We start from the raw sequence: 24,965 nt of genomic DNA on the forward strand, positions 1-24,965 counted from the left end.
TCCACCCAGCCCCCCTACTCCCTCAGGCAATCCCCATAACTTTGTCCAATGTCCATGGGTTATGTGTATATGTTATTTGGCTGTTCCCTATGCTGTACTTTACATCCCCATGACTATTCTGTAACTACCAGTTTGTACCAGTTGTTGTTGTTTAGTTTTTATTTCATAATCATAAACTTAACTCAGCAAACCAGCTAGACTTGGAAGGGGTAAGGAAAACATGGAATCCAATGAACTGTGTGGAGAGCAAAAAGATTATAGAACATTCCAAGCAGATGGGGGTGAAGGGGTGCTCTCCTGAGCTACAGAAGGAATGGTCTTCGTGGTTAAGATAAAACACAAGTCAAATTTATTAGAATTGTCCACAGTCAGTAGTGGTGATCTTCTTGCTGGTCTTGCTATTCCTGGACCTGTAGCGCTCCATGGCTGTCACAACATCCACGCTGTCTTTCAGCTGGCTGAAGTCTACATGCTTGCCATCCAGCCATTCAGTCTTGGCAGTGCAGATGAAAAACCGGGAACAGTTTGTGTTGGGTCCAGCATTGCTATGGACGAGAAGCCAGGACCTGTGTGCTTCAGGACAAAATTCTCATCATCAGATTTCTCCCTATAGATGGACTTGCCGCCTGTGCTGTTGTGGCATGGGAAGCCACCACCCTGGCACATAAATCCTGGAATAATTCTGTGAAAGCAGGAGCCTTTATAACCAAATCCTTTCTTCCCAGTGCTCAGAGAAGGAAAGTGTTTTGCTGTCTTGGAACTTCGTTTGTAAACAGCTTGAAGGAGATGTGGCCCAAAGGCTTGTGGTTGGCAGCAATGTCAAAGAACATGGTGGGGTTGACCATGGTTGGGCATGGGAAGGTTCAAGGTGGTGGCAGAGCCTGCAGGCCTCAATTTGTACTTTTTAATCCCTTTACCTTTTTCACCCAACCCTCTGACTCCCCCTCCCATATGGTAACCATCAAAACATTTTCTGTATCTATGATTCTGTTTCTGTTCTGCTTATTTGTTTATTTTGTTTTTATGTTAAATTATTGATAGATATGTATTTATTACCATTTTATTGTTCATATTTTTGATCTCTTCTTCTTGAAGAAGATTCGTTAAGATTTCACATAGTACTGGTTTGGTGATGATGAACTCCATTAGCTTTTCTTGTCTGAGAAGCTGTTTATCTGTCCTTTGATTCTAAATGATAGCTTTGCTAGGTAGAGTATCTTGGTTGTATTCTTGCTTTTCATGACTGAGTATTTCTTGCCAATCCCTTCTAGCCTGCAAAATTTCTTTTGAGAAATTAGTTGACAGTCTTACAGGGGCTCCCTTGTAGGTAACTAACTGCTTGTCTCTTGCTGCTTTTAAGAGTATCTCTTTGTATTTTACCTTTGGCGTTTTAATTATGATGTGCCTTAAAGTGGGCCTGTTTGGGTCCATCTTGTTTGGGACTCTTTGTGCTTCCTGGACTTGCATGTCTATTTTCTTCACCAAGTTAGAGAAGTTTACTGTCATTATTTTTTTCAAATGGGTTTCCAATTTCTTGCTTTTTCTCTTCTCCTTCCAGTATCACTGTAATGCAAATGTTGGAATGTTTGAAGTTGTCTCAGAGGCTCTTCACATATTTTCATTTTTTTAAATTCTTTTTTTGCCTTGCTGTTTTGATTGGTTGTTTTTTTTTTTTTTTTTTTTGCTTCCTCATGTTCCAAATCACCAATTTGATGCTCGGCTTCATCCACTCTACTGTTGTTTCCCTGTAAATTGTTCTTTATTTCAATTAGTGTATCCTTCACTTCTGACTGAATCTTATTTATGCTGTTGAGGTCTATAGGGAACCGTCCTACACATGGGAAATGTACCCCAGCCCCCGCTCGGAGAAGCCAGTGGGGAGGGAAGTCCGGCACACAGGACCCATGCCCACAGACAGGTTCTCCTGCGGGGAATCAGGCCTGCATTGCACCTAGGCTGCTATGAGACTTGCTTTTGCTAAAACTCCCTCACCCTGGATTGAGGCAGCAAATGTTTACTGAGTATCTTTAACTTCCTAAAGTCTGTGCTAAACCTCCCAACTATGGAGTGTAACCAGTTCAACCACTTTCCGCCTTGATCTGTAACATCCTTCTCTTTGAACTAATTAGCAACATTCTTTCCTTTGTTGTCTGTAAAGGGTAATCACCTACAGTGAAATTGTGCATAGTAAATGAGGACCTTCTTCGAGGTAATATGCCCAGAAAAGCAATAAAAGCCTGTGCAGGCAGGGGTCAGGCTCTCTGGCCCTTTCACCCTCTCTCTCACTTAGACAGTGGCCATGCCGTCCCCTTTTCTCCCCAGGATTTCTGTAGTCCATGTGAATTTGTCAATTGCAGTCACAACACACAGATCCTGTGGGCTGGGATCCACATCAGAGGTCTTCATTAAGTACCTTGAGCATCCTTACAACCAGTGTTTTAAACTCTGCATCTGCTAGATTGCTTATCTTCATTTTATTTAGTTCTTTTTCTGGAGTTTTGATCTGTTCTTTCATTTGAGCCATGTTTCTTTATCTTCTCATTTTGATAGACTTCCTTTGTTTTGTTTTGTATTAGGCAGAGCAACTACATCTCCCAGGCTTGGTACCATGGCCTAATGTAGTATGTGTCCTGTAGGCACAGCCACCCCTATTATCCAAGCTGCATACTCAAGGTGCTCCCACTGTGTGGGCTGTATTCAGCCCTCCTGTTGTAGTTGAAATCAAGGCTCCTCCTGTTGTAGCTGAGCCTTGATTTCTGTTGGCATTTCCAAGGTCAGCCACTGCCTGTGTTCTGTCTGGGGTCACACAGCATTATCTACAAAAGTGGTCTGAAGATGGCTGTTACTTGTTCTGGGCTTGGACGTGCTCAGGAGAGGCCAAACTGTGAATCAGGCCAGCTGTTGCTAGTGCTGGGCCTGGGGAAACTTAGCAAAGAGGGTACAGGGATCACTGAAGCCAGATGCTACTTGTTAAGAGAATTTAAGAAAATCTGAAGCATGGGCCAAGACAAGCTATTCATATGGAAAAGCCACTGGGAGCACCTTGGGTGGGAGTGAAATTTGGGTGGAGCAGGGCCACAGGGAATCACCAGGGTGGGACAAACAGGGTGAGCCAGGTTGATGGAGTCTCAAATTTGGTGCCTGCCTGCTTGCTCTGTGGGGGAAGGGCTCAGACAAAGAACAATGGTGTCTTCTAGCCCTTCTGTCTGGGAGAAAGCTGCCCCTCAAGCTCTTTCCCTTATTCTGGGCAATTCATTTCCTCCTTGTATATCTCTGATGCTTTTCAATCTGATCCCCACACTAGAGGTCAGAGGGAGTGAGTCTGAGTAAGTCTGTGCATGGGCCCTTAAGAGAAACTGCCTAGGATTCCAGCAGTTTCTGTCTTCCACAGCCTTAATCCCCACTGGTTTTTACAGCTAGAGGTTATGGAGACTTACATAACTGGCACTGGAACCCTGGGGTGAGGGGCCTGGTGTGGGCTGGAACCCCATGCTCCTGAGATATCCCTCCCAACTTTTATCTGCCACATGTGGGTGTAGGACCAGCCCATTTGGTGTCTCTGCCCCTCCTATTAGTCTCGATGTGTTTTCTTCTTTAATTCTGTAGTTGTAGGACTTCCATTCAGCTTAATTTCTGATGGTTCTGAATGATGGTTGTTCTACAGTTTAGTTGTAATTTTATTGTGGTTATATGAGGAGGTGAACTGTGTTTACTTATGCCACCATCTTGACCAAAAGTTCCCTCTTCTCACTTCTTTAAGTTAAAGACTTGATTGAATTCGCACAGTTGGTTAGTGTGTAAACCAAGACATACAACTGAATCTCTTCTCTGATTCCTCTATATTTCCCCATTGGATTTTATTCCCAGTATTATGACCCTTGCAACTAATTCTAAAGCATGTGTTTTAATAGTTATTCAATATTTATTTAAAAACTATAAGTGTCTTGCTTTTGCCTAATGCCCTCCTATTGCCTAATGGGTACAAATTGAAATGCAGTGTTGCATGGAAGCCCTTCATCTCTGGCCTTGCTTTACTTGTCTCCCTCTTGTGTTTCTCCCATTGATGTTCCTACACTCTGGGCAAACCAAGTTCATTTCAATTCCCATGTACATCCAGGCTTTCTCTTGTCTTGACCCATCCTGCTCCTTACTGCAGAGTGCCCTCCTGTATTCATCAGGAAAAAAATACTTTCTATCAAGGCAATTAACACAGGAAGTTAGTTAAAAATCTTTTGCAAATCAAAGGTAAGTTTATTCAGCCCTGGCTAGTGTGGCTCAGTGGATTGAGTGCTGGCTTGCAAACCAAAGGGTTGCTGGTTTGATTCCCAGTCAGGGCACATGCCTGGGTTGTGGGCCAGTTCCCCATTTGGGGGTACATGAGAGGCAACCATACATTGATGTTTCTCTCCCTCTTCCTCCCTCCCTTTCTCTCTTTCTAAAAATAAATAAGTAAAATCTTAAAAAAAAAAGATGTTTATTCAAAGATTAGAAACTCCAGGTTTACCACACCAGGGAGCTTGAGGGCCTAATAGGCAAATGGCAGGACCCAGCAACAAGGACAGTTGGCTGCAGAGTCTGCTGCTATTGTCACCACCACCTGGGTGGGACTCAGAGACTGCTGTCAGTGCTGCTCCTCCCTATGGTTGTGTCACTGCCCGAGGCTCTCCTTTCTCCCACCCTGACTCCCCACCAGGAAGCCAGGAATTCTGCTGACAAACCTAACTGGAGGCTAGCTGACACAAGTGTCTGGGACACCATGTGGCATGTGCACATTGCTAGTGAGAAGGTAGAGAAGGACCTGTTCTGGGCAAGACATGCTGATGCAAGCACAGGAATTTCAGGGCTATTTCATCGCTGGAGGGCTTTGAGTTTGTGAAGTTGATTTAATGCTTTTGCCCTCAGTTGGCCAAATCTAAACTCAGTAGTTGCTGTCTTTACATCTTGGAGAGAGAAGAGGCACAAGCACTTAATGAAGTATGTTAGGCAGTCAATTAGACAGCTACATTTCCTAGTTGGGTTTTTTTTTTTTTTTTTTTTTTGAAATCTTCATCCAAGGGTATGTTTACTGATTTCAGAGAGAGAGGAAGGGTGAGGGAGAGACAGGGGAAGAGAGGAGGGAAGGGAGGATAGGAGGAGTGAGGGAGACAGAGAGAGAAAGAGAGAGAGAGACATCTACATAGATTGGTTGCCTCCTAACCACACCCAAACTGAAAATTGAGCTGGGAACCTAGGTATGTACTCTGACCAGGAATTGAACCTACAACCTTCTGGTGTACAGCACAATGCTCCAACCAAATGAGCAATATGACCAGGGCTACATTTCTTACTTTATAAGGGTTTCAAGTTAAAGGAATAGACATTATAATGGAGAAATTCTATTTCCTTAGAACTATGGTCTCATTACAATTTCATGTATCAGAGTTTATGTTTTAACTTCATTTTAATTTGAAATAAAGTTTAATTACTTAGAAGCGTTTTGAGCAAGATCATAAAGTATAAATTTAAAATTTATTTCATACTATGCTAACATTGATAACTATAACTGACCCATATCAGAATGTCTGGCATACAATACTTATTAAATCAATGAATCAGTTACAATACAGAAGTACATATTCTAACTTAAGTGAATTTATTTACAGAGAAAAACTTCATAAAATTAAATTCCATCAGAGAATGAAAATGAACATGATTCTTTTAGATAGGCTGTCTTACACCTGCAAATTTCAGCGGTTATCTCTGGCCTGATAAGTGAAAAGAAAAGGAACAGCTTAGTTGGGAAAGGAGTGGTTATAGATAGAGTAGCCGCATAATTCTCTATGATGCAAGGCCCTCGATTTTCACAAATTCACTTGAAGCAATCTGAATGCAAAATGATTAGTATGTTACTGACACACAAGGTACTTCTATTAAGCACTATCAAGAACTGAAATTTTACGTAATGTTTCAGTTGGTAAACAAAACTACTTGCAATTTGGAAAAATAATAGGCAAATTGGCCAGTTTTATTGAATTGAGTTCCAATGCTTTACTCAATGATCAATATTTCTTTAATTCCAGTAATTTCCCTTTCTGTTATTTATAAGGATCCTTGGATGTTATTTTGTTGTTGTTGTTGTTTCTTGGTCTTTCATGACAGCAGCTTAAGAGAAAATGCACTTTTGAAGAGTAATTAAGAGCAAGAACTTTGGCACTAAACGGTCTGTTTCTGAACTCTCCCTCATCTGCTTATCACTTTGTGGTCTTCAACAGGTGACTCACATTCTCCATGGCTCAGTTTCCCCATCTGGAGTATAGATATGGTAACAACAGCACCAACCTGAGAATTAGAAGTGTTGAGATAGGTAAACCTCTTAAAACAACATCTGGCATGTCACAATAAATGAAAGTTATCTTATCCACAAGTGATTTTTCTGCTGTTCCACATTTGAGCATGCCACTTTCCTTCTAGCTGTTACAGGAAGTAAAATGAAAACATGTATCTTAGTTTAAATAGTCAAAAATGTAGTACTTCTTGACCATTTCTTTAATATGAGTTAGCCTTGAAACAAGTCAAACTTCAGGAAAAATATTTCACAGGGTGCTTTGATTCAATTTCCCTAGAATACGTACAATGTGAGTAGGAGATCTGGGAGTCCACTCATATACTTTCCTAATGATACCATTGAAAAGTGCCTTGGATTTTCAGGGTACTCGTGCAAGTATAGTGTTGTCTTATGACAACATGCTAGAATGCTGTGGTGTCCAAAGCTCTTCAGAAGGCAGCCAAGGTCTCATATTCCTGATACCATTCTTGATTCTTCAGTACACATGCAATACTTTCAAAGGTGAAAGTCACTTGAGTAGAGCATACTCTGGGAGGATAGTGAGGTAACTCTTTCAAATTACAGCAAAAAGTGTGGGGAAAAACCCACATTGCTTAGAAATGGTAAATTCTGAGTAATAAATTACCATACATATTATTATAAGTGTTATTATACCATCTTATACCTTTTGTAGTTCCAAGTATTATATTTTAAATTCCTAAATAAGAACTTCCATGAATTATCAATATTACCTCTGTGTTTCTCACATGGGACCATAAAAGAAAGCAGATTAATGAAACTAGCCTTTAGTCTTTTATTAAAGTTCTATGACCTTTAGTTACAGAAACTCGGGCCATACATAAATTGTCTGCAAGTCCAGCTCACAGAGTTAAGCTGAAAAAATGGCCAGTTTTACAGACAACATGGCAAGTCACCAGGCTGGCCAAGAATAATTATGGAGTAACCATACATAAATAATGATGCACAGCCAGGCCCATGTCTAAGAATGCACAACATGGGAGAAACATAAACTGTTTAATTTGAGAGTCATCTGAGGCGATCTTGCCTGCAAGTATTTTTCCACTAGCCAACTCAGCAACTGAAAATCTGAAGACTTTCCTTGGGCTGGGACATCTTTGAAATACTTTAAACAGTAAGCATTACGTGAGAAAGTCCACATTAACTCAGTAGCACCCTGTGATATGGTAATTTGAGTTCATTGACTCATCCACTTACTGAGCACCTACCATGTGCCTGGCATTGAAAATACAGAGATGAAAACTGCATTCACCTCTTTCAGTCAGCACCCAGTCTAGTCTGAAACTTAGAATAGTAACCAGAGTGCAGAAGGCTGTGGAAGATGTTCAAATGTCATAGGCACACAGAATAGTGACCCCTAAACCTGTAAGGAGTTAAGTATGGCTGATGAATTAGGATGTTTGAATTCTATCTCAAAGTAATATAACTAAATTGAAAAAAAAACAATAAAAAGATTGATCATATTTGGGTTTGAGAGCTATTACTAAAGCAACAGTATAAAACAATGACTGGGGCCGGAAGGCTGGTGAAGTAGTCATATGGAATTCACAAAGCTGTTGCTATTCTGTAGACGAGATATGATAAGGCCCTGAACTTTGGCTGTGCTAGTAGAAATTTAAAGGAAGATTTGGATTTGATAGGCATTTAGAAGGTAGGATCAGCAGGACTTCTAATTAGAGAGACTTGGGGAGGAGAGGAAGATTTCGGTGACAGTGACTAAGCTATTCATATTGGTGCCATCACAGAGAATATGACAATGGTTTTGTGGGATGGGGAAGGTTCCTCCTGTTAGGCTGTGGAAAGCTGGGTTAGAGCTTCTTATGAGTATGCAAGAGGAGGTGGACAGTAGGCACCTGGACTTAAATGCATGGACTTAGGAGGAGATATCTGGGCTGAATGGAGGACCTGAATGTACCACCAACACAGAGAAGCAGCTGGAACTGTGAGTATTGAGTCCTTTTAATATCATATTACCAAAAATTGCTACGAATGCAATCACAGACAACCATGTACTTGCACAGCCAATATTATTTCATGAAAATATGAACACTCTTGTGTTATAACTTTAAACTTATGAGAAATTGCATTTTTACTTTTTAAAAAAGCTGTGATAGTCTCAAAGCAAATAAAGATAAAAATTTCATGAAAAGAATATACATATATTCTCCAGGGTTTAGCAGAAGTGTTTCCTAATGATTTGTTAATGATTTCTAGGGCACCTGGAGTTTAATACTAAGATTTAAAGCTTTATATTTCTTCACCTTTACTTCTAACTATTCCCAAGTGATTCTAACTTAATTACTCCTTATATAATTACCATCTATTGATTTATGTTCTCAGCAGTCAAAAAGTCTTATGTTTCATCTAGTTATTATGAATTCTAATAGAAACACCCATTTCTACTTCAAGGCTATGTGTATAACTACATGATTTATTGATATGTCCCTTTTCTTCCTGGAGACAAGTCCTGTCTCTTAGGGCTCCATTGGAACATATTAAAAAGATACAAATGCTACTTCATATAATATTATAAGTACAACAGTTACGTTGTTATTTTTATGTGTTTTTTTAGTATAATCAAGAAATAAAATATACAATGAATATGCCCTGAGAGTATAATTTGATTTCCTCTTATTTTCGTAATCCTTTTACTCCCACCCCACCAGTCCTCAAACTCCTCCTAGCCCCGATAGTCATCAGCTTGCTCTCTAAGTCTATTTATTTTGCTTGTTAGTTCATTCTCCCCCTATTAGATTCTACACATGAGTGAAACAATAGTGTATTTCTTTTTCTGAATGGCTTATTTCACTTAGCATAATGTTTTCCAGGTCCATCCATGGTATTGCAAAGGGTAAGATTTCCTTCCTTTTTATGGCTGAGTAGTATTCCATTGTGTAAATGAACCACAACTTTGTATCCCCTCATCGACTGAGGGACACTTGGGCTGCTTTCAAATCTTGGCAGTGTAAATAACACTGCTATGAACTTATGGGTGCATATATTCTTTCTGATTGGTATTTCAGATTTATTTGGATATATTTGCAGAATTGGAATCACTGGGTCAAAAGGCAATTAATTTTAATTTTCAAAGGAAACTCCATACTGTTTTCCACAGTAGCAGCACCAGTCTGCATTCCAACCAATAGTGCACTAGGGTTCCCTTTTCTCCACATTCTCACCAGCACTTGCTGTTTGTTGATTTATTGATGGTAGCCATTCTGAGAGGTTTGAGGTTGTATCTCATTGTGGCTTTAATTTGCATTTCTCTGATGATTAGTGATGTTGCACATCTTTTTATATGTATATTGGCCATGTGTACGGCCTCTTTGGAGAAGTGTCTGTTCAGGTCCTTTGCCCATTTTTAAATTGGATTTAAAATGCTTGTCTTCCTGGTGTTGAGTTGTATGAGTTCTTTATATATATTTGAAATTACCCCCTTATCAGTTGTATCACTGGTGAATATGTTCTTCCATACAGTGGGTTCCCTTTTCATTGTGATGATGGATTCTTTGCTGTGCAGAAGCTTTTAAAATGGTTTTAATCCCATTTGTTTATTTTTTCCTTTCTTTCTCTTGCTCTGAGGCTTAAATGTGTAGGACAGATAACAAATATGCAAAATACAAAATACAGTTGACCCTTGAACAATGTAGGGATTAGAGGTGCTAATGTTGTGACTAGGTGGATGGAGTGCTGGCCTGCAAATAGCAATGTTGCCGGTTCCATTCCCTGTCAGGGCACCTGCCTGGGTTGCAGGCCAGGTCCCCAGCTGAGGGTGTGCGAGAGGCAACCGATGGTTGTGTCTCTCACGCATCGATGTTTCTTTCCCTCTCTTCCTCCCTTTCTTCCCTTCTCTCTAAAAATAAATAAATAAAATAGTTTTTTAAAAAGAAGTAAATAGTTCAGAAAAGTATAGGTTGAGTCAAACAAAAGGCTAAATCTTGGAAAAGTCTTTAAATAGCTTTGTAAAATTCATTAACTTTATTTTAATGAATTCTATGAATTCATTAAAATAAAGTGCAAATAACATTAGGAATGAAAAAGATGTGAGAACTGAAGATAGAGGTAAAACATTTTAAAAGCTATGATATTTGTATATGAGAAAATGCTATAAAGAACTAAAAAAAAGCTAAATAATATATTTTATAAGTATACATAGATACAAGCAGGGTACAGAACTCTACCTAGATGATAATATTTATATGTATTTAAAAATCTCAGAACAATATTAAGTGTTTTGAGTACAAAAATATACTAAAAACATAAAAACATGGGTGGAAAAGACACACTCTAGGTCCAGAACTGTGCTACCACTCCGGACTGACACCAGTACTCGTGCTCATTTCAAAGCATAGAGATCCTTACAGCTGATGGTAGTGCACTCCAGATCCACTTGAAGTAAATGGCTGGAGTATTCAGTTTTTGGCAGGTTTTTGTTTCCTTCAGGTGAGCTAGGAACAGTTTTCCTTTCCTGCTCTTTGAACGGCTGATGAAATTTTCTGGAGCCCTTTGCAAGGGGTTGTGTGTATGCAAGAGTCTCAGTTTCAGCCTCTTCATTTAGTTCCCTCTCCTGTCTTCCCATATGTTATTTTCTAAATAGCTTCATTCAAGTATCGTGACTGACATACAAGTTTCCTTGTGTCCCATTGTAATCCCTCCCTCTTGTCTGTCTTTTCCCTAGTTTTCCTCCATCCCTTCCCCCAAATGAATTCTGACCTGATTTCTGTCACTACAGATTAGGCTAGATTTTCTGGACTTTTATATAAATACAATCATACAGAATGTACTTTTTAGGGAGGGGGTCTGATTCCTGTCATGCTGTATAATTATTTTGTTATTAATGCATGTTGTGGTGTGTATGAAAATTTCATTCCTTTTTATTGTTAGGTAGGATTCCCTTGCATGAATTATGATCAGTTTGTTTATTCATTCACCTGTTTGTGGGTTGTTTATTTGGGTTGTTTCTGAGACAAGGCTGTTACATGTAAAGCTTCTATCAACTTTCATATAAAAGGCTTTGTATGAATATATATTTTTATTTCTTTTGAATAAATACCTATGAATGGAATGGCTTGATACATGGTAGATGTATATTTAACTTTTTAAGAGATAATATTGTACATAAATTTCCAAAATGGTTGCACCATTTCATATTCCTACCAGCAATCTGAGAGTTTCAGTTCCTTCATATCCTTGGTGTCCTCAGTCTTTTTAATTTTAGCCATTTTAATAGGGATTGTACCAGTATTTCTTAGAGATTTTAACTTTCATTGGCTTAATGATTAATAATGTTGGACAGCTTTTCATGTGCTGATTTGTCATCTGTTATCTTCTTCAATAAAATGTGTGTTCATATTTCTTGCCCATTTTTAAAATTTGATTCTCTGTTTTCATTTGGTTAAATTTTGAGAGTTCTTTAAATATTCTGGATAAAAATCCTTTGTCAGAAAAAAACTTAACAAATGTTTTCTCCAAGTCTGTAGCTTGTCTTTTCATTACTTTTACAGTGTCTTTTGAAGAGGAAAAGGTTTTAATTTTAATTAAGTCCAACTTATCAATTTGTTCTTCTATAGATTGTGCATTTGATATTGTATATAGTAAATCTTAGCCTGACCCAAACTCACAAAGATATTCTCCTCTTTTTTCTTCCAAAGTTTTGTAATTTAAAATTTTACATTTAGGTGTATGGTCCATTTTGAGTTAATATTTACATATAGTGAAAAGTGTGGGTTAAAGTTCATTTTTTTGGTATATGGTTATCTAATAGTTTCTGCACCAATTTTTGAAAAGACTACTCTTTCTTCACGGAATTGCCTTTGAATCTTTGTTGGAAATCAGTTGTTCATATACATGTGCATCTATCTCTAAACCTTCCATTCTGTTCTACTGATCTATTTGCCTGTCTTTACACCAATACCTCAGTGTCTTGAGTACTGTAGCTCTAGGATATGTGGTAATTTCGGGTAGTGTTAGGCTTCCAAATTTGTTTTTCTTTTTTAAAGTTGTCGAGCGATTATTCTACACTACTCACATTTATACATAAATTTTAAGATCAGTTTACCCTTTATATGCACACACACACACATGCACAAAGCCTCCAGGGAATTTCAGCAGGATTGCATTAATCTGAAGATCCACTGGGGAGAATGGGCATCTTCATACTACTGAGTTTTTGATCTATGAACATGCTTTATCACTCCATTTAAGTCTGCTTTAATCTCTTTAAGCAATGTGTTGTAATTTTCAGTGATACGTCTTTCACATCTTTTTTGAGATTTATCCCTAGGTATTCATATCCTCTGATACTATTGTAAATGGTATTATTTTAAATTTTAATTACTGATCATACCTTTTTTTAGTATGTAGAAATACACTAAATGTTTTTATGGATCTTGTATTCTACAATCTTGCTAAACTCATTTATTTGTTTTAATAGTGTTTTTGTAGATTCCGTGGAATTTTCTGGATAGACAATTATCATGTCTTCAAATAATGACAGCTTTACTTTTTTATCCCTGATTTGGATATTTAGATATCTTTTATTTTTTTTTCTTTCCTTATTGCACTGGCTAGATAACCTCCTATACAAAGTTGATTAGAAGTGTTGGGAGAAGATATCCTTGTCTTGTTGCTGATTTTAGGGAGAAAAGATTAGTCTTTCACTATGACAAATATGAAGGCTTTAGTGTTTACACCTTTTGATTCTGCCTTGATTATTTTTTTCTATGCCAAGGAAAATAAATTTTGGAGGTTACAGCAGCGCTAAACTAAGACACAATGATTACATTAGATAGTAACACTCTTTGTAATATATATTAAAATATCTGACTACATAATTTTCAAAATATGAGGTTGTTGGAGTTAAATATTTTATATTAGTAAAAATAGGTTCAGGCAGCACAAAATGCTATTGGAAATCTCTGTTTCGGCAATGTCGTGGTGGGCTTCAGGGTATATAATGTATGTTTTCTATGTAAATGTGTATTTACATACCTATATATTCGCTATTTTTTGTACTTACAGTAATTTCACAAGTGCTGGAAGAAATACCTTCCTTATATATGTTAATTTCTTCTCAGTAGTATTTCATAAGCCGAATTTTTATAAATATGTTTTTACTATTATAAAAGTAATATATCTTCCTTATAAAAAAGTTTTATCAAGTCAGAAAACTGCAAAGAAAAGAAAACTGCGAAATCCATATCCTACTGAAATATTTGTGACCTCTTGGTGTAGATCATTCCATAAATGTACACACTTACACATGATTATGTATATGGAACCATACATATACAAATATTCTGTTTAATGTAGTATTGTACTGTATAGTAAGTCCTCATTTAAGGTCAGCAATAGGTTCTGGTACTTTAAGCAAAACAACATATACCAATCTTATCATAGGCTGATATAAGCAAGAGGTAAGCTCCTACGACATCTCATCAATATTTAATGAAGCAGTGTTATTTGAGGACCCACTGTATAGAAAAGTTTATATTTTGACTTCTGCTTCTAGTTATGATAAAGTAGCTTGTATTACACAAACCTTCCTGTTATGAACTACCATAAAAATTAAGAAAAGACTGAAGCAGGTATGTGAAGGTACTGGGAACAACCAAAAAAGCCAGGCTTTAGGGGGCCACATTGAAGTACAGAAAGGAAAATGATGAGTAACAGACAGAAAAGAGAATGATGGTCCAACACACACATGGTAGTAGTACTCCCAGTAAAAAACAAGTGAGGGTATGGACAGAGGCAAAACTTGATGAGAGAATGCTGAGAATTTTCCAAAACTGAAATAAAATATCAAGTCACAGATCTTAGAAGCTATAAAATTCAAACCTTGCCCTGGCTGGTGTGGCTCAGTTGGCTCAGCCTTGTCCCACAAAGTGAAATGTGGCGGTTTGATTCCTGGCCAGGGCACATGCCTGCATTGCAGGTTCGGTCTGGATGAGGCACGTTCAAGAGGCAACCCACCGATATTTCTCTCTCACATCAATGTTTCTCTCCCTCTCCCACCCTTTCCCTCTCTCTAAAAATAAATAAATAAAATCCTAAAGAAATAAAATTCAAACCTGGATAAGTGGAAAGAAAAGCACTCCCAGGCCATCATAGTATAACTTCTAAAAGACACAATCAAAAACATACAGAATGATTATAGGAAAAAAGCAAATTACTTTCAAAAGGGCTACAGTAAGACAGAAAACCACATGTCTAATAAAACAATGGAAAGCAAAAACATGGAAAATTATTAAAACTTTTGCAATAAAACAACAGAAAGTCCAGAATCTCATATCCAGTGAAACATCTTCAAAAAATGAGAGGAAAATAAAGAAATTTCAGGCCAAAAGAACAACAGTGAGAGTTTATCACCAGCAGCACAGCACTTACAATATAAGGGAGTTCTTTAGTGATAAGGGAAATGATACTGGATGGAAGGAGAATGATGCCGGAAGGAACAAGGAGAACCAAAAATAAGTATGTAGATACATATGAAAGCATACTGACTATTTAAAACAATAATAGTGGTGGTAATGATGGTAATATTCTGTAGGGTTTAAAGTGTATATAGATTTAGAAGATATATTAACAGCACAAAAGGAGGAGGGAAGCAAATGGAGTTTGTGTTAAAAAGTCCACACATATAATTTTATTAACCAATGTCCCCCTAATAATTTAAAAAGTCCTTACATTATTAAGGAGGTTGCAAAAGTAATAATTTAGGCTGTACATTAACATGTAAGGGATACATACTGTAACCTGTAGGATACCTCTAAAATAATAAAAACATTTAGAACTAATAATTTAATGAAGTGAAGGAACTGAATAATAAAAAATGTAATTATAGTCCAAAAGAATGTAAAAAAGGAAAAAAAGGGACAGAAATGAGGTAAAAGTAGAAAACAAAAGATAACGCAATAGGTATACCCTAATGTTATCTATAACTACATTAAATATATTATTAATATAAATAATCCAATTTGAAGGCAATTGTCAGGCTGGATTAGAACAAATTTTGTAATGCTTATATGGGACATAGGTTAAACATAAGGATGCAGAAAGTTTAACCAAAGATATTTCATGATAATACTAAGGAAAGTACTATTGGTATAGCTGTAATAATACCAAACAAAGAACTCTACTCACAGCAAGAAGTAATAACCCATTTAAAGAAGGATATTTTATGATACAAGAGTCCATTGCACAGGAAAATATAACAATATTATGTTTGTGTGCACATAATAAACAGTATCAAATTATATAGTGGTAAAGTTGAGAGACATAACTGAAGAAATCCAACTTGACATTTTTAACACATCTCTGTCAGCAACTCATAAAACAACTGGATAAAAATACTAATAGAGAGATTTAAGTAAATAATATATTTGACTAGTTGATACATGTAGAGTTCTGCATTCAAAAAATTTAGAGCATTATTTGTAGGTACACATTAAATAATTGGAAAAATATATACTAGACATCGTTTCAACAAATGCCAATGAATTCTGTGTTCTCTGTCCACAGTGTAATTAAGTTAGAAATCTTAATTAAAATCTAGAAAATTTCCAAATATTTGAAAATTAGGCAACTATATATGTGTGTATATATGCACATACATACACACAAATAACTGTATATGTCTAAGTGTTTATTATATACGTCATACATAATTTTTCTTTCTGTTTAATTTTACATTATATGTTGTTATTTTTTTTTGTCACATATTTTTTTCTCATGGACGTAGCCTAAGACTTTTCTGTCATTTTCTTCACACAAAGCATGAAACTGCAGGGAAGCCAGATTTATGTGGTTCCTAGCTGGGAGACTTGAGTAGGAGTGGGCGAAGGAAAGTGTTTGTATTTCCATCCCTGAAGGCTTCTTCTGCTGGCTACTTCCAGTCTCTCAGTAGCCAGGCCCTCTTCTTTAAAATGCATCACAAAGGACCAAAATTGCACTTTATTTGGGCATTTGCCTGCTCTTCTGGAAGAAAAAGAAAGGGAAGCAGGATAGAATTCTGTGTTTTAATTTGCTGACTCTTCCAAAGGAAAGGTGGAGGAAGAAAATAGCAATTGGAGGGAACTAACTTTTAGTTTATTTCCGTCAGTGCACAAAGGTGAGGTGCTCACATGAGTTCTGCTCCAGAGAGTGAGAACTCAAAGCTCCCTGAGAAACTGTTGGAGGCCAGATCAGCAGAGACTGCAGGGTAGTTCTCTTTGGGGGGAGCTGTGTGTTGAGCGACTTGCAACGTTTTATGAAACGCCCCTAAAAGGCTGTCAGAAGCAGTTTGCCTTTGTTAATAAAGTCATTACTTTGACAAAGTTTTTAGAAAGCCTAAAGCATCTCAAATTGTCTACCATTATTTGTTACTAACAATCTTGTAATTTTGCGAAGTCAAGAGCATTTGAAAACAGGTAATTTGCATTTTAAAACTGCATTTACTTTTCTTTTCTGTATAGCAATATAGTATGAATGTAATTTGAAATTTAAAATTACGCTAGCCCATTTGTGGTTACTGCTTTTGAAAAACAGAATGGATCTGGCTGGGTAGTCCAGCTGGTTGGAGCGTCTTCCTGATGCACCAGGGTTTTCTACCAATTGGACCCCCATCAAGTCACATATAAGAATCAACCAATGAATGCATGGATAAGCGGAACAAAATTGATATCTCTCAATAAAATTTAAAAAAATGATGGAAGCGTTAACTGCATTGTTCTTTTACAATACACTAACTTTGGTTTTCTTAAATTTAATTCTTAACAGGAGAGCTTTTCATTAATTCAAATGTGACGAGGTTACACAATGGGAAAAAGAATTCCGTAATTTTTGAGTAATGCTCTTCTCCATTCCGCTGCTGTTTCACTGGAGGTGGGGTGGTGGGGTGACCGGGGGTCAGCGGAGCGCAGTTGCGACTGCGCCATCCCTTCTTACAAGCGCACCCGCAACACACGCAGAGGCACTTGCCAGGAGCCTGACGCTCAGCTGGCTGCACCCTCCCTTGCCTGCTCCAGGAACAGCGTCTTCTTTCCCAGCCAGGTGAGGTGGAGACTGTGGTTGAGTTTGCGATTACAGAGAGCACGGAGGCTAGTGACCGAACCTTGCTTGTCATCGCAGCATTCGCTGGGGTGACCTGGGTCTGACGGGGGTGTCATGAAACAGGGTAGATAGATGGTTTCATATTTTTCCTATCAAAAGAAAGGACTCTTTTCGCTCTATCACTTCTTTTCATGTATTGAATTGGTTACAATAAGATTTCAACAGGTGGCACGGAACGATGGGGGACGGGGAAGGGGGCGGGTTTGGGGCACCGCCTCCTGCCTCCTGGTCCTGCACCCTCTACCTAAAGTTACACGTCGACGAGCCTAATCTGTGCTTTTTTCCCTGCTTTTGCAGCCCCCGAAGCCCGCGGCCACAGTGGGCTAAGAGGCCAGCCGGGAACGTGTCTTCCTGTTAGAGCCAGAGAAGGACTTGGGGCCCCACAGGGCGGCGGTGTTTAAAACGGAATCGACTGCACCCGTACCCTCGCCGAGATGCACAACGCGTCGTCCTCGGGGCTGGACCCCTCCAACACTTGGTGCCCTGGCCTCGTGGGGGGCTGCCCCAACTCCTCCAGCCGGCCTCCTCCGCCACCGCAGCCGCTGGCCGTGGCCGTACCTGTCGTCTACTCGCTGATCTGCGTGGTGGGGCTGACAGGTAACTCTGCGGTGCTGTACGTGCTGCTGCGGACGCCCCGCAAAAAGAATGTCACCAACCTTTTTATCCTCAACCTGGCCATCGCCGACGAGCTCTTTACGCTCGTGCTGCCCGTTAATATTGCTGATTTTCTGCTGCGGCAGTGGCCCTTCGGGGAGCTCATGTGCAAACTCATCGTGGCTATTGACCAGTACAACACCTTCTCCAGCCTCTATTTCCTCATGGTCATGAGCGCCGACCGCTACCTGGTGGTGCTGGCTACGGCAGAGTCCCGACGGGTGGCGGGACGCACGTATGGTGCCGCGCGCGTGGTGAGCCTGGCTGTGTGGGGGCTTGTGACGCTGGTGGTGCTGCCCTTCGCGATCTTCGCCCACCTGGATGAAGAGCAGGGCCGACGCCAGTGCGTGCTGGTCTTCCCCCCTCCGGAGGCCTTCTGGTGGCGGGCGAGCCGCCTCTACACACTCGTGCTCGGCTTCGCCATCCCCGTGTCTACCATCTGCATTCTCTATATCACCCTGCTGTGCCGACTGCGGGCCATACGCCTCGACAGTCAAGCCAAGGCCCTGGACCGCGCTAAGAAACGGGTAACTCTTTTGGTGGTGGCGATCCTGGCCGTGTGCCTCCTCTGCTGGACGCCCTACCACCTAAGCAGCGTGGTGGCGCTCACCACCGACCTCCCGCAGACGCAGCTAGTCATCGCGCTCTCCTACTTCATCACCAGCCTGAGCTATGCCAACAGCTGTCTCAACCCCTTCCTCTACGCCTGCCTGGATGACAGCTTCCGCAAGAGCCTCCGCCAGCTGCTGGGCTGCCGCACCACCGCCTGACTGTCCACTGCGCCCTGCAACCCCACCTCGGCACAGCGGCGCTCAGTGTGCTGTCCCTGACAGACCATCTTTCAGCCCACCCCACCTCCTTCCCAAACTTGCTGGAGATCCAAATTCTCGGGATAGGTCTCAGACCTCGTGAATCGGACGCACTGTGGCTCCGCCCACAATTTGAATTTGCCAGACCCTCCTGATGCTGGAGCACTCCGTGTGAGGACCATTGAGGCTGAAAACGCACCTTGATCGCTTTGTAATGTCAAAGGGCACCCCCTGAACTTGATAGGGGAGAGGTAAAAGGCAGATCTGCTGGGAACTTTTCTCTCTCTCCGACTCTCCCTGTTCCCCACCAAGTTGTGCGCAACCCAAGTCTAGATGGAGCTCTCGGCGCTGTCACGGGTGAGGCCCGGGGATGCCACGGCTCAGTCTGCTCCGCGATCGCATCTGCACCTTGCTTCGGTTTTCAGCAGCGACTGACTGTGCTTTTGCACAAGCTGCGAACAACCTCCCCATTCCCCTAGCCCTTCTCCTAGTGTTCTAACAGCTAGAGAAGAGGGGCGAGGCACGTGCATGCAGTGCCTACTCCTTGGAGATGAGCGAGGAGAGTTGACGAGGCTGCTCTGACCTCTCCGTGGCAGCCAGGCTCTGTGTGTGTGTGAGTGTGTGTGTGTGTGTGTAGAGGAGGCGTGGGGTGAAGGAGGCTGGAGCTTGGCTGTGACTTTTTACACTAGTAGTAAAACTAGGGATAATCCCTCTTCCTGATCCAGCCCCTTCTTTCTTTGCCTTTACCCTTTCCTACTCTTACTTGTCACCTGAAAATAATCCAGGACGCTTTGGATCTGCGGGGCTGCTGACTGCTCAGGAAATGCCCGAAGCCTGACATGCCCAGGCGCGTGGTTGTTGGCGCCCCCTCGCGGAACCAGCTGTCCAGTGCGTAGCCTCCTTAAATGGATCAAGCGCCTGCTAACCTCCTTAAACTTCCTGCGTAGTAGTTACCGCTTCTTTCTACAGAGGACTTCATTACCCCCGTCCCACTTTGTCCCCGTGGACCTCTCCTAAAACTTGGCCAAGTTTGTTGCAACTTATTGTGTATTGTTTTTCAAGACTGAGAATTTTATAAATGTATAATGTCCCAACCTCATAAATTTCTGTGAGGAGCAAATGAGATAAAAATAAATGCATAAAAAGTATACATTCATTCTTTCCTTCCCTTTTCCTCATATTCTTCACCCCTTTCGCTTTAGGGAGAGCCAGGAAGATGCAATAATGACACCCTCACATTTCTCTCTACTGGATTTCTTTCCACTGTGAGCTATGGGTTACATGTGCTTTATTCCTTAGTCCCAGACAACTCCTGGTAGTCAGGTAAACCTGGTAAATATCTGGTTCTGGAAGCACTGCACACAAGGAAGTATCGCCAGCAACCTACGTACCTTTATTTTATCTCCTCTTATGTGGAGTTTTGACACTTGGGTTTGCCCAACCAAATGCAGTTTGCATCTGAGACTATGAACACTAATGACAGGTTTTTAAAAAGTAATTTTTTCTTTGGGATAAATTCAAAACAGGAATTAGAATTTCTATAAATATTTGTTACCTATTGCTCAGTGTTAAGTGTGAGAAAGAGTGTTAGTGTCATCAGCAGGTTTTGTTTACTTAGCTTGATGGGCATTAATCAATTTCTGAATTGTTTAGTTTCAAAATAATCTTTTTGAAAATATATGGAGGGGAAAAACTCTCCCTTGGGTGGGGGCATGCAAACTCCCTCTCTGATTTTGGTGAATGAGAATTGCTTCTTTAGGTCTCAAAGTTATTAGGAACAATGGGATGATACATAGCCATAAGTTTAGAAAATGTAAATTTAGAAATCTACCTTGGGTGTCCAATAATAGTAAGTCATTCAAAATATACTTTTCATCTTCAATCCATTTCAAATGATGGGCATGATGGCATTGAACAGTCCTCTGCTAGTGGGCTTTGGAGGAATTCATTGTAGTAGCTCTCAAATTTCTTGGAAACATTTTATTGATATTTTATGACTCCAAATTTATTTTATGAATCCTCAGTAATTTTTAAAAATTAAAGTTTTAAGCTTAGAGTAACTGTGACATCATCTAAAGTGAAGAACAAAGAGTAAAGTGGCGAGATGCTATCATCTGGATTTGAAGTCTCACCTGTCTGCATAAGCTCAGTAGCTATACTTTGACATCCTCTGGACACAGGTGGGGAAAGCTGGGTGACCCACCTGTCTACTGTGTCATCCCTACCACACACTGACCTGGAGCTGTCTTGGAATCTCTGCATAGGACTGCTGGACAAGTGTGCAAACTAACATCGTTGTGCTGTCTACATCGTTGTGTTGTCCTGGCATCCTATGGCACATGTTTGGTTACACAGGACTCAGTAAATCAGTTTCACCCTGGCTTTCTAAATTATTGGATAAACTGTTGTGTTGTTATTTCTAGGTTGTCTTCATATTAACATGCAGAAGTCCGGATCGTATGTCTCAAATTTCCTTTTTATGTCATAGGTCTTAAGTAGAATAAATATGCAAATAGCCATGTAAAAGTAGAACTTATTTACATCATTGTATTACAAAGGTTTTAACTCTGTGTTGAGTTCTTGCAGTCTTCATGTAAAGTATGTTATTTGGTTAGACCACTTCTGATATTTAAAAATATCTTAGTTTTTGTTAACTTGGTGGAGTTATGCAATGTATGTTTAAGCTTTCTCTTGAGTAATGCAGACTCAGAGAGAAACTCAGTTTAAAATAAAAGCTGAAACATTCTGTGTGATAAGTAACTATTCTATCACCTGGGAACATTGGAATCCATAATTCAATCACTTTAGAGTATATGCATTACCACATTTTTAAAATACTGCCTTCATGAAAATGTTATTTTAATGAATAAGCAGTGAATAAATAGGAGTCTTTAACAGGACAAGATTAAGAATTAAATTTCCCCTTTGTTCCCATCAATTGTGAAAATGATGTGTAACTGCTGACTAGCACAAAAACTCTAGAACACATGCTGGACAGAAAAACGATGATAAGTTTTTATCGTGTAATCACAAACCTTGTCTCCTGAATACCTGAGCATGTGTGTGAATATGTGTGTGTCAGGTGAGTGCTTATTAGCACACACATTGCTGTTTGAGCTAACAGAAAGCCCAGACAGGGCCCACATACATGCGGGGTAGACAGGCCTAACCACAAAACCCTCACACTTACTGAAAACTCTCCTTTTTGCAGCAACATGCTGGGAAAATAACAATGAACAGTATCCCACTGTGGATGGCAATCATCCTGCTTATCCAGATTAAAGAAGAGCTCAGAGAATGCTTCACAGAATTGTCTTATACTGGCCAGATTTGGGTCTGGCATTTTGGTCCCCACTGTATATACAGAGAAAGTAAAATACAAGGAAGTGGATCAATTTGGCCAGGCCCACAAAGACCGGTGTCTAATTAGAGCATCTGTTTCCTCTTTAGGAATCGTCTCATCCTATGCCAGCAGAGAGGAAATTGGTTTCCAAGTATAATTTGGAATTACTAGATAACAGATATGAAGGCATATCACATCGATCAAAGACATTGATATCTTTGAAGTATTTAATGGATCAAGCAATGTATACTTACTATTATATCATGTGCTATAAATGGAGGATAAGATTGAATAATAAAACTTCAGCCCTAACTCAGAGTTTTGCAAGTGTATGGCATTGTTAAAGATTATATAAGAATAAAAAGTTCTTGAGCACAGCTGGCTGCACTCACGTTTAAACTGCAAAAGCACCACATACATTGTAACCTGCATGCTTCGTACAGATAAAGCTGTGCTCCTGGGTGCACCATTTATGTAGAATAGAGTGTTCATGGTTCCTCTATTTCTACAGAACAGCGTTTTACAATGGATAACATTCTCCTTGAATTTAAGGCAGGGTACGTTTATTTATTTATACCATATATCATAAAGTTACATGAATATATATCACACCAATTAAAAGAAAAAAATGAAAAGGAAAGAAGAGGTAAAAACATCTCTGAAAAACTCTTAAAATGGATAAACTCCATGCTCCCTACAAGCAAGAATAGGATTTCTTCAAATAACTACTGGCAACAAGAATAGGTCACGTTCCCGCAAAGGCTGCAAGGGTGTGCTGCACACAGCCCAGTTGCCAGGGGGATTCAGCTCGCCATCTGTCTGTGAAATTTGGATCCTCCGACAAAGACTGCGTGACCAGCAGAGGTGTCCCGAGGATGACGCAATGACTGCACTAACTAGGGCGCTGCAGGCCACGCAAAGACTAGGTGGAATTTTACTGTCAGACTGGGTATGGTCAGCAGTGTACGGTCAACAGTGTAGGGGACATGGTTAGTGTTCCCCAAACCAGGGACCTCATTTATGAACACTAAATAGTAACAACAAAACAGATATTGTAAATGGCTCATCCGTTGACAAATTATTTTGTTTTAAACAGCAGTGAATTATGAGAAAAGACTATTCAGTATAGGTGATAGGAATGAAGCAGTCACATTAGAATATATATAAATATTTACGCCTGTGAAAGTACCGAGGGTATTATCCATAATCTCCTACAGGATGTTGTTTTGAAATCTGTAACTCCTGCCTCTCATACAACTGACACTCTCATTGCTACATTTTTATTTGTTCTGTTTACTGGAGAATCACAGGGATCCTTCTTAAAAAAGAAGGGACTAGTCAGAACATATATGCAGAGCCCATGGAAACAGAAAATATTGTGGTGAAGGCCAGGGGAGGGGCACAGGGTTGGGGCATAGGGTGGGGGCATGGGGTGAGCAAAAGGGGGGTATGGGGGACATCTGTAATAGTGTCAACAACAAAAAAAATTTCTCTTTTTGCTCTATTGCTTAACCCCATCAACACTTTCTGATAGTAAACATTTTCAAAAAGAAAAAAAGGGGAGTTTCTTACATATTTCCTAAAGAAATTTCATCTCAGGATTATTATTACCATTTGTTATTATAGTTAAAATTTATAATACACCTTTAAACATATTTATTTAAAATGAAAATGTACTTAAATGTACAGAGTATGTTAAATAATGAGATCTTTTGTGATTCTTTTTATACTACCAGTTAAAAGAAGGAATGCATTTGCCTCACTTTCTATTGAATTTTTTCTGGAATGATGTTAAAAACAATAACCCGTTCCATTTTATGAAATGTCATTTAAGGATTTCTAAGCCCATGCATGTTTGATTTTTATGTTTGAAGTAGTTTTACTTCTATCAAAAATACATGTGCATGGTTTAAAACTTTAAACTTTAAAACTGATTTTACTGAAAGACCTAACCATCAGTTTCCTGCCTAGTCCTTCCAGCCCTGACTCTTCTGTCTCAAGACTTTTGTTGTTTGTGTGTTTAACTCTTATTGCAAAATTATAGGTTTACCTGTCAATGTTTTAATCCATTAAATCTAGCCATTCTGATTGAAAGGATTTTGAGGGGGGAATCTGTTTGCACTTTTGAAAGCTAACTGTGTTCAAGGGGCCTCTCTCTTCTGTTTTCAGACTTTTACTTTGTTGCTCTATTTTTGTTCCAGCACTTGGTTCTTATCTTCTTCAGCATCTGGCTCCTTGTGTCCAGTGAACTTCTGGGTTCGTTTTCTCCAGAGCATGAACTTCCCTCTGTCTCTCACGGGGGTAGGGAGGGGGGTCACCCAGTGCATGGCCAGTCTCGGCAGACTAAGCACTCTCTATACAAACTTTTGTTTAGCCTTCCTGTTTGTTGCCCTGCAGCTCACTCCTAACTCCAGAGGGCAAGGTGGCTTCTCTGGGATGCTGTGGAGGTAAGTCAGATCGGATGGAGTTGGTATGTCCCTCTGTAGGCATTTCTTCATTTTGCTGCTCGTGAACACTCCTTCTGCTTACCATCCTTTCAAAATCTGCCATCTCTTCTGTGTAGACCCTGATCCAGTTCTCTTTGTTTATTAAATTTTTTTCTTTTCTATTTTTATAGTAGGGGGTTAAGAAAAAATAATAATAATAAAATAGTGTGTAAATGCCATTTTAAGCTGGAATGTGTGTGTGTGCAACAGGTTTGATGAAAAAAAAATTAAAAATGTTCACC

General features: G+C 39.6%; 1 protein-coding gene and 1 pseudogene across 1 annotated transcript; one reads left to right on the plus strand and one right to left on the minus strand.

Moving 5' to 3' along the window:
• Window positions 1-352: 352 nt before the first annotated feature.
• LOC112320744 (peptidyl-prolyl cis-trans isomerase A pseudogene) lies at window positions 353-845 on the minus strand (annotated as a pseudogene).
• A 16,969-nt stretch (window positions 846-17,814) lies between these two features.
• NPBWR1 (neuropeptides B and W receptor 1) lies at window positions 17,815-18,855 on the plus strand. Its single transcript, XM_024578230.3, has one exon. It carries the CDS (start codon window positions 17,866-17,868, stop codon window positions 18,853-18,855), a length of 990 nt encoding a protein of 329 aa, XP_024433998.2. The 5' UTR covers window positions 17,815-17,865.
• The last annotated feature ends 6,110 nt before the right edge of the window (window positions 18,856-24,965 follow it).

The sequence above is a fragment of the Desmodus rotundus genome, chromosome 8 (assembly GCF_022682495.2).
Source record: "Desmodus rotundus isolate HL8 chromosome 8, HLdesRot8A.1, whole genome shotgun sequence".
NCBI classification, from domain to species: Eukaryota; Metazoa; Chordata; class Mammalia; order Chiroptera; family Phyllostomidae; genus Desmodus; species Desmodus rotundus.

Coding starts and splice junctions, on each gene's coding strand:
- NPBWR1 (XM_024578230.3), top strand. CDS start 17,866: ATGCACAACGCGTCGTCCTCGGGGCTGGACCCCTCCAACACTTGGTGC.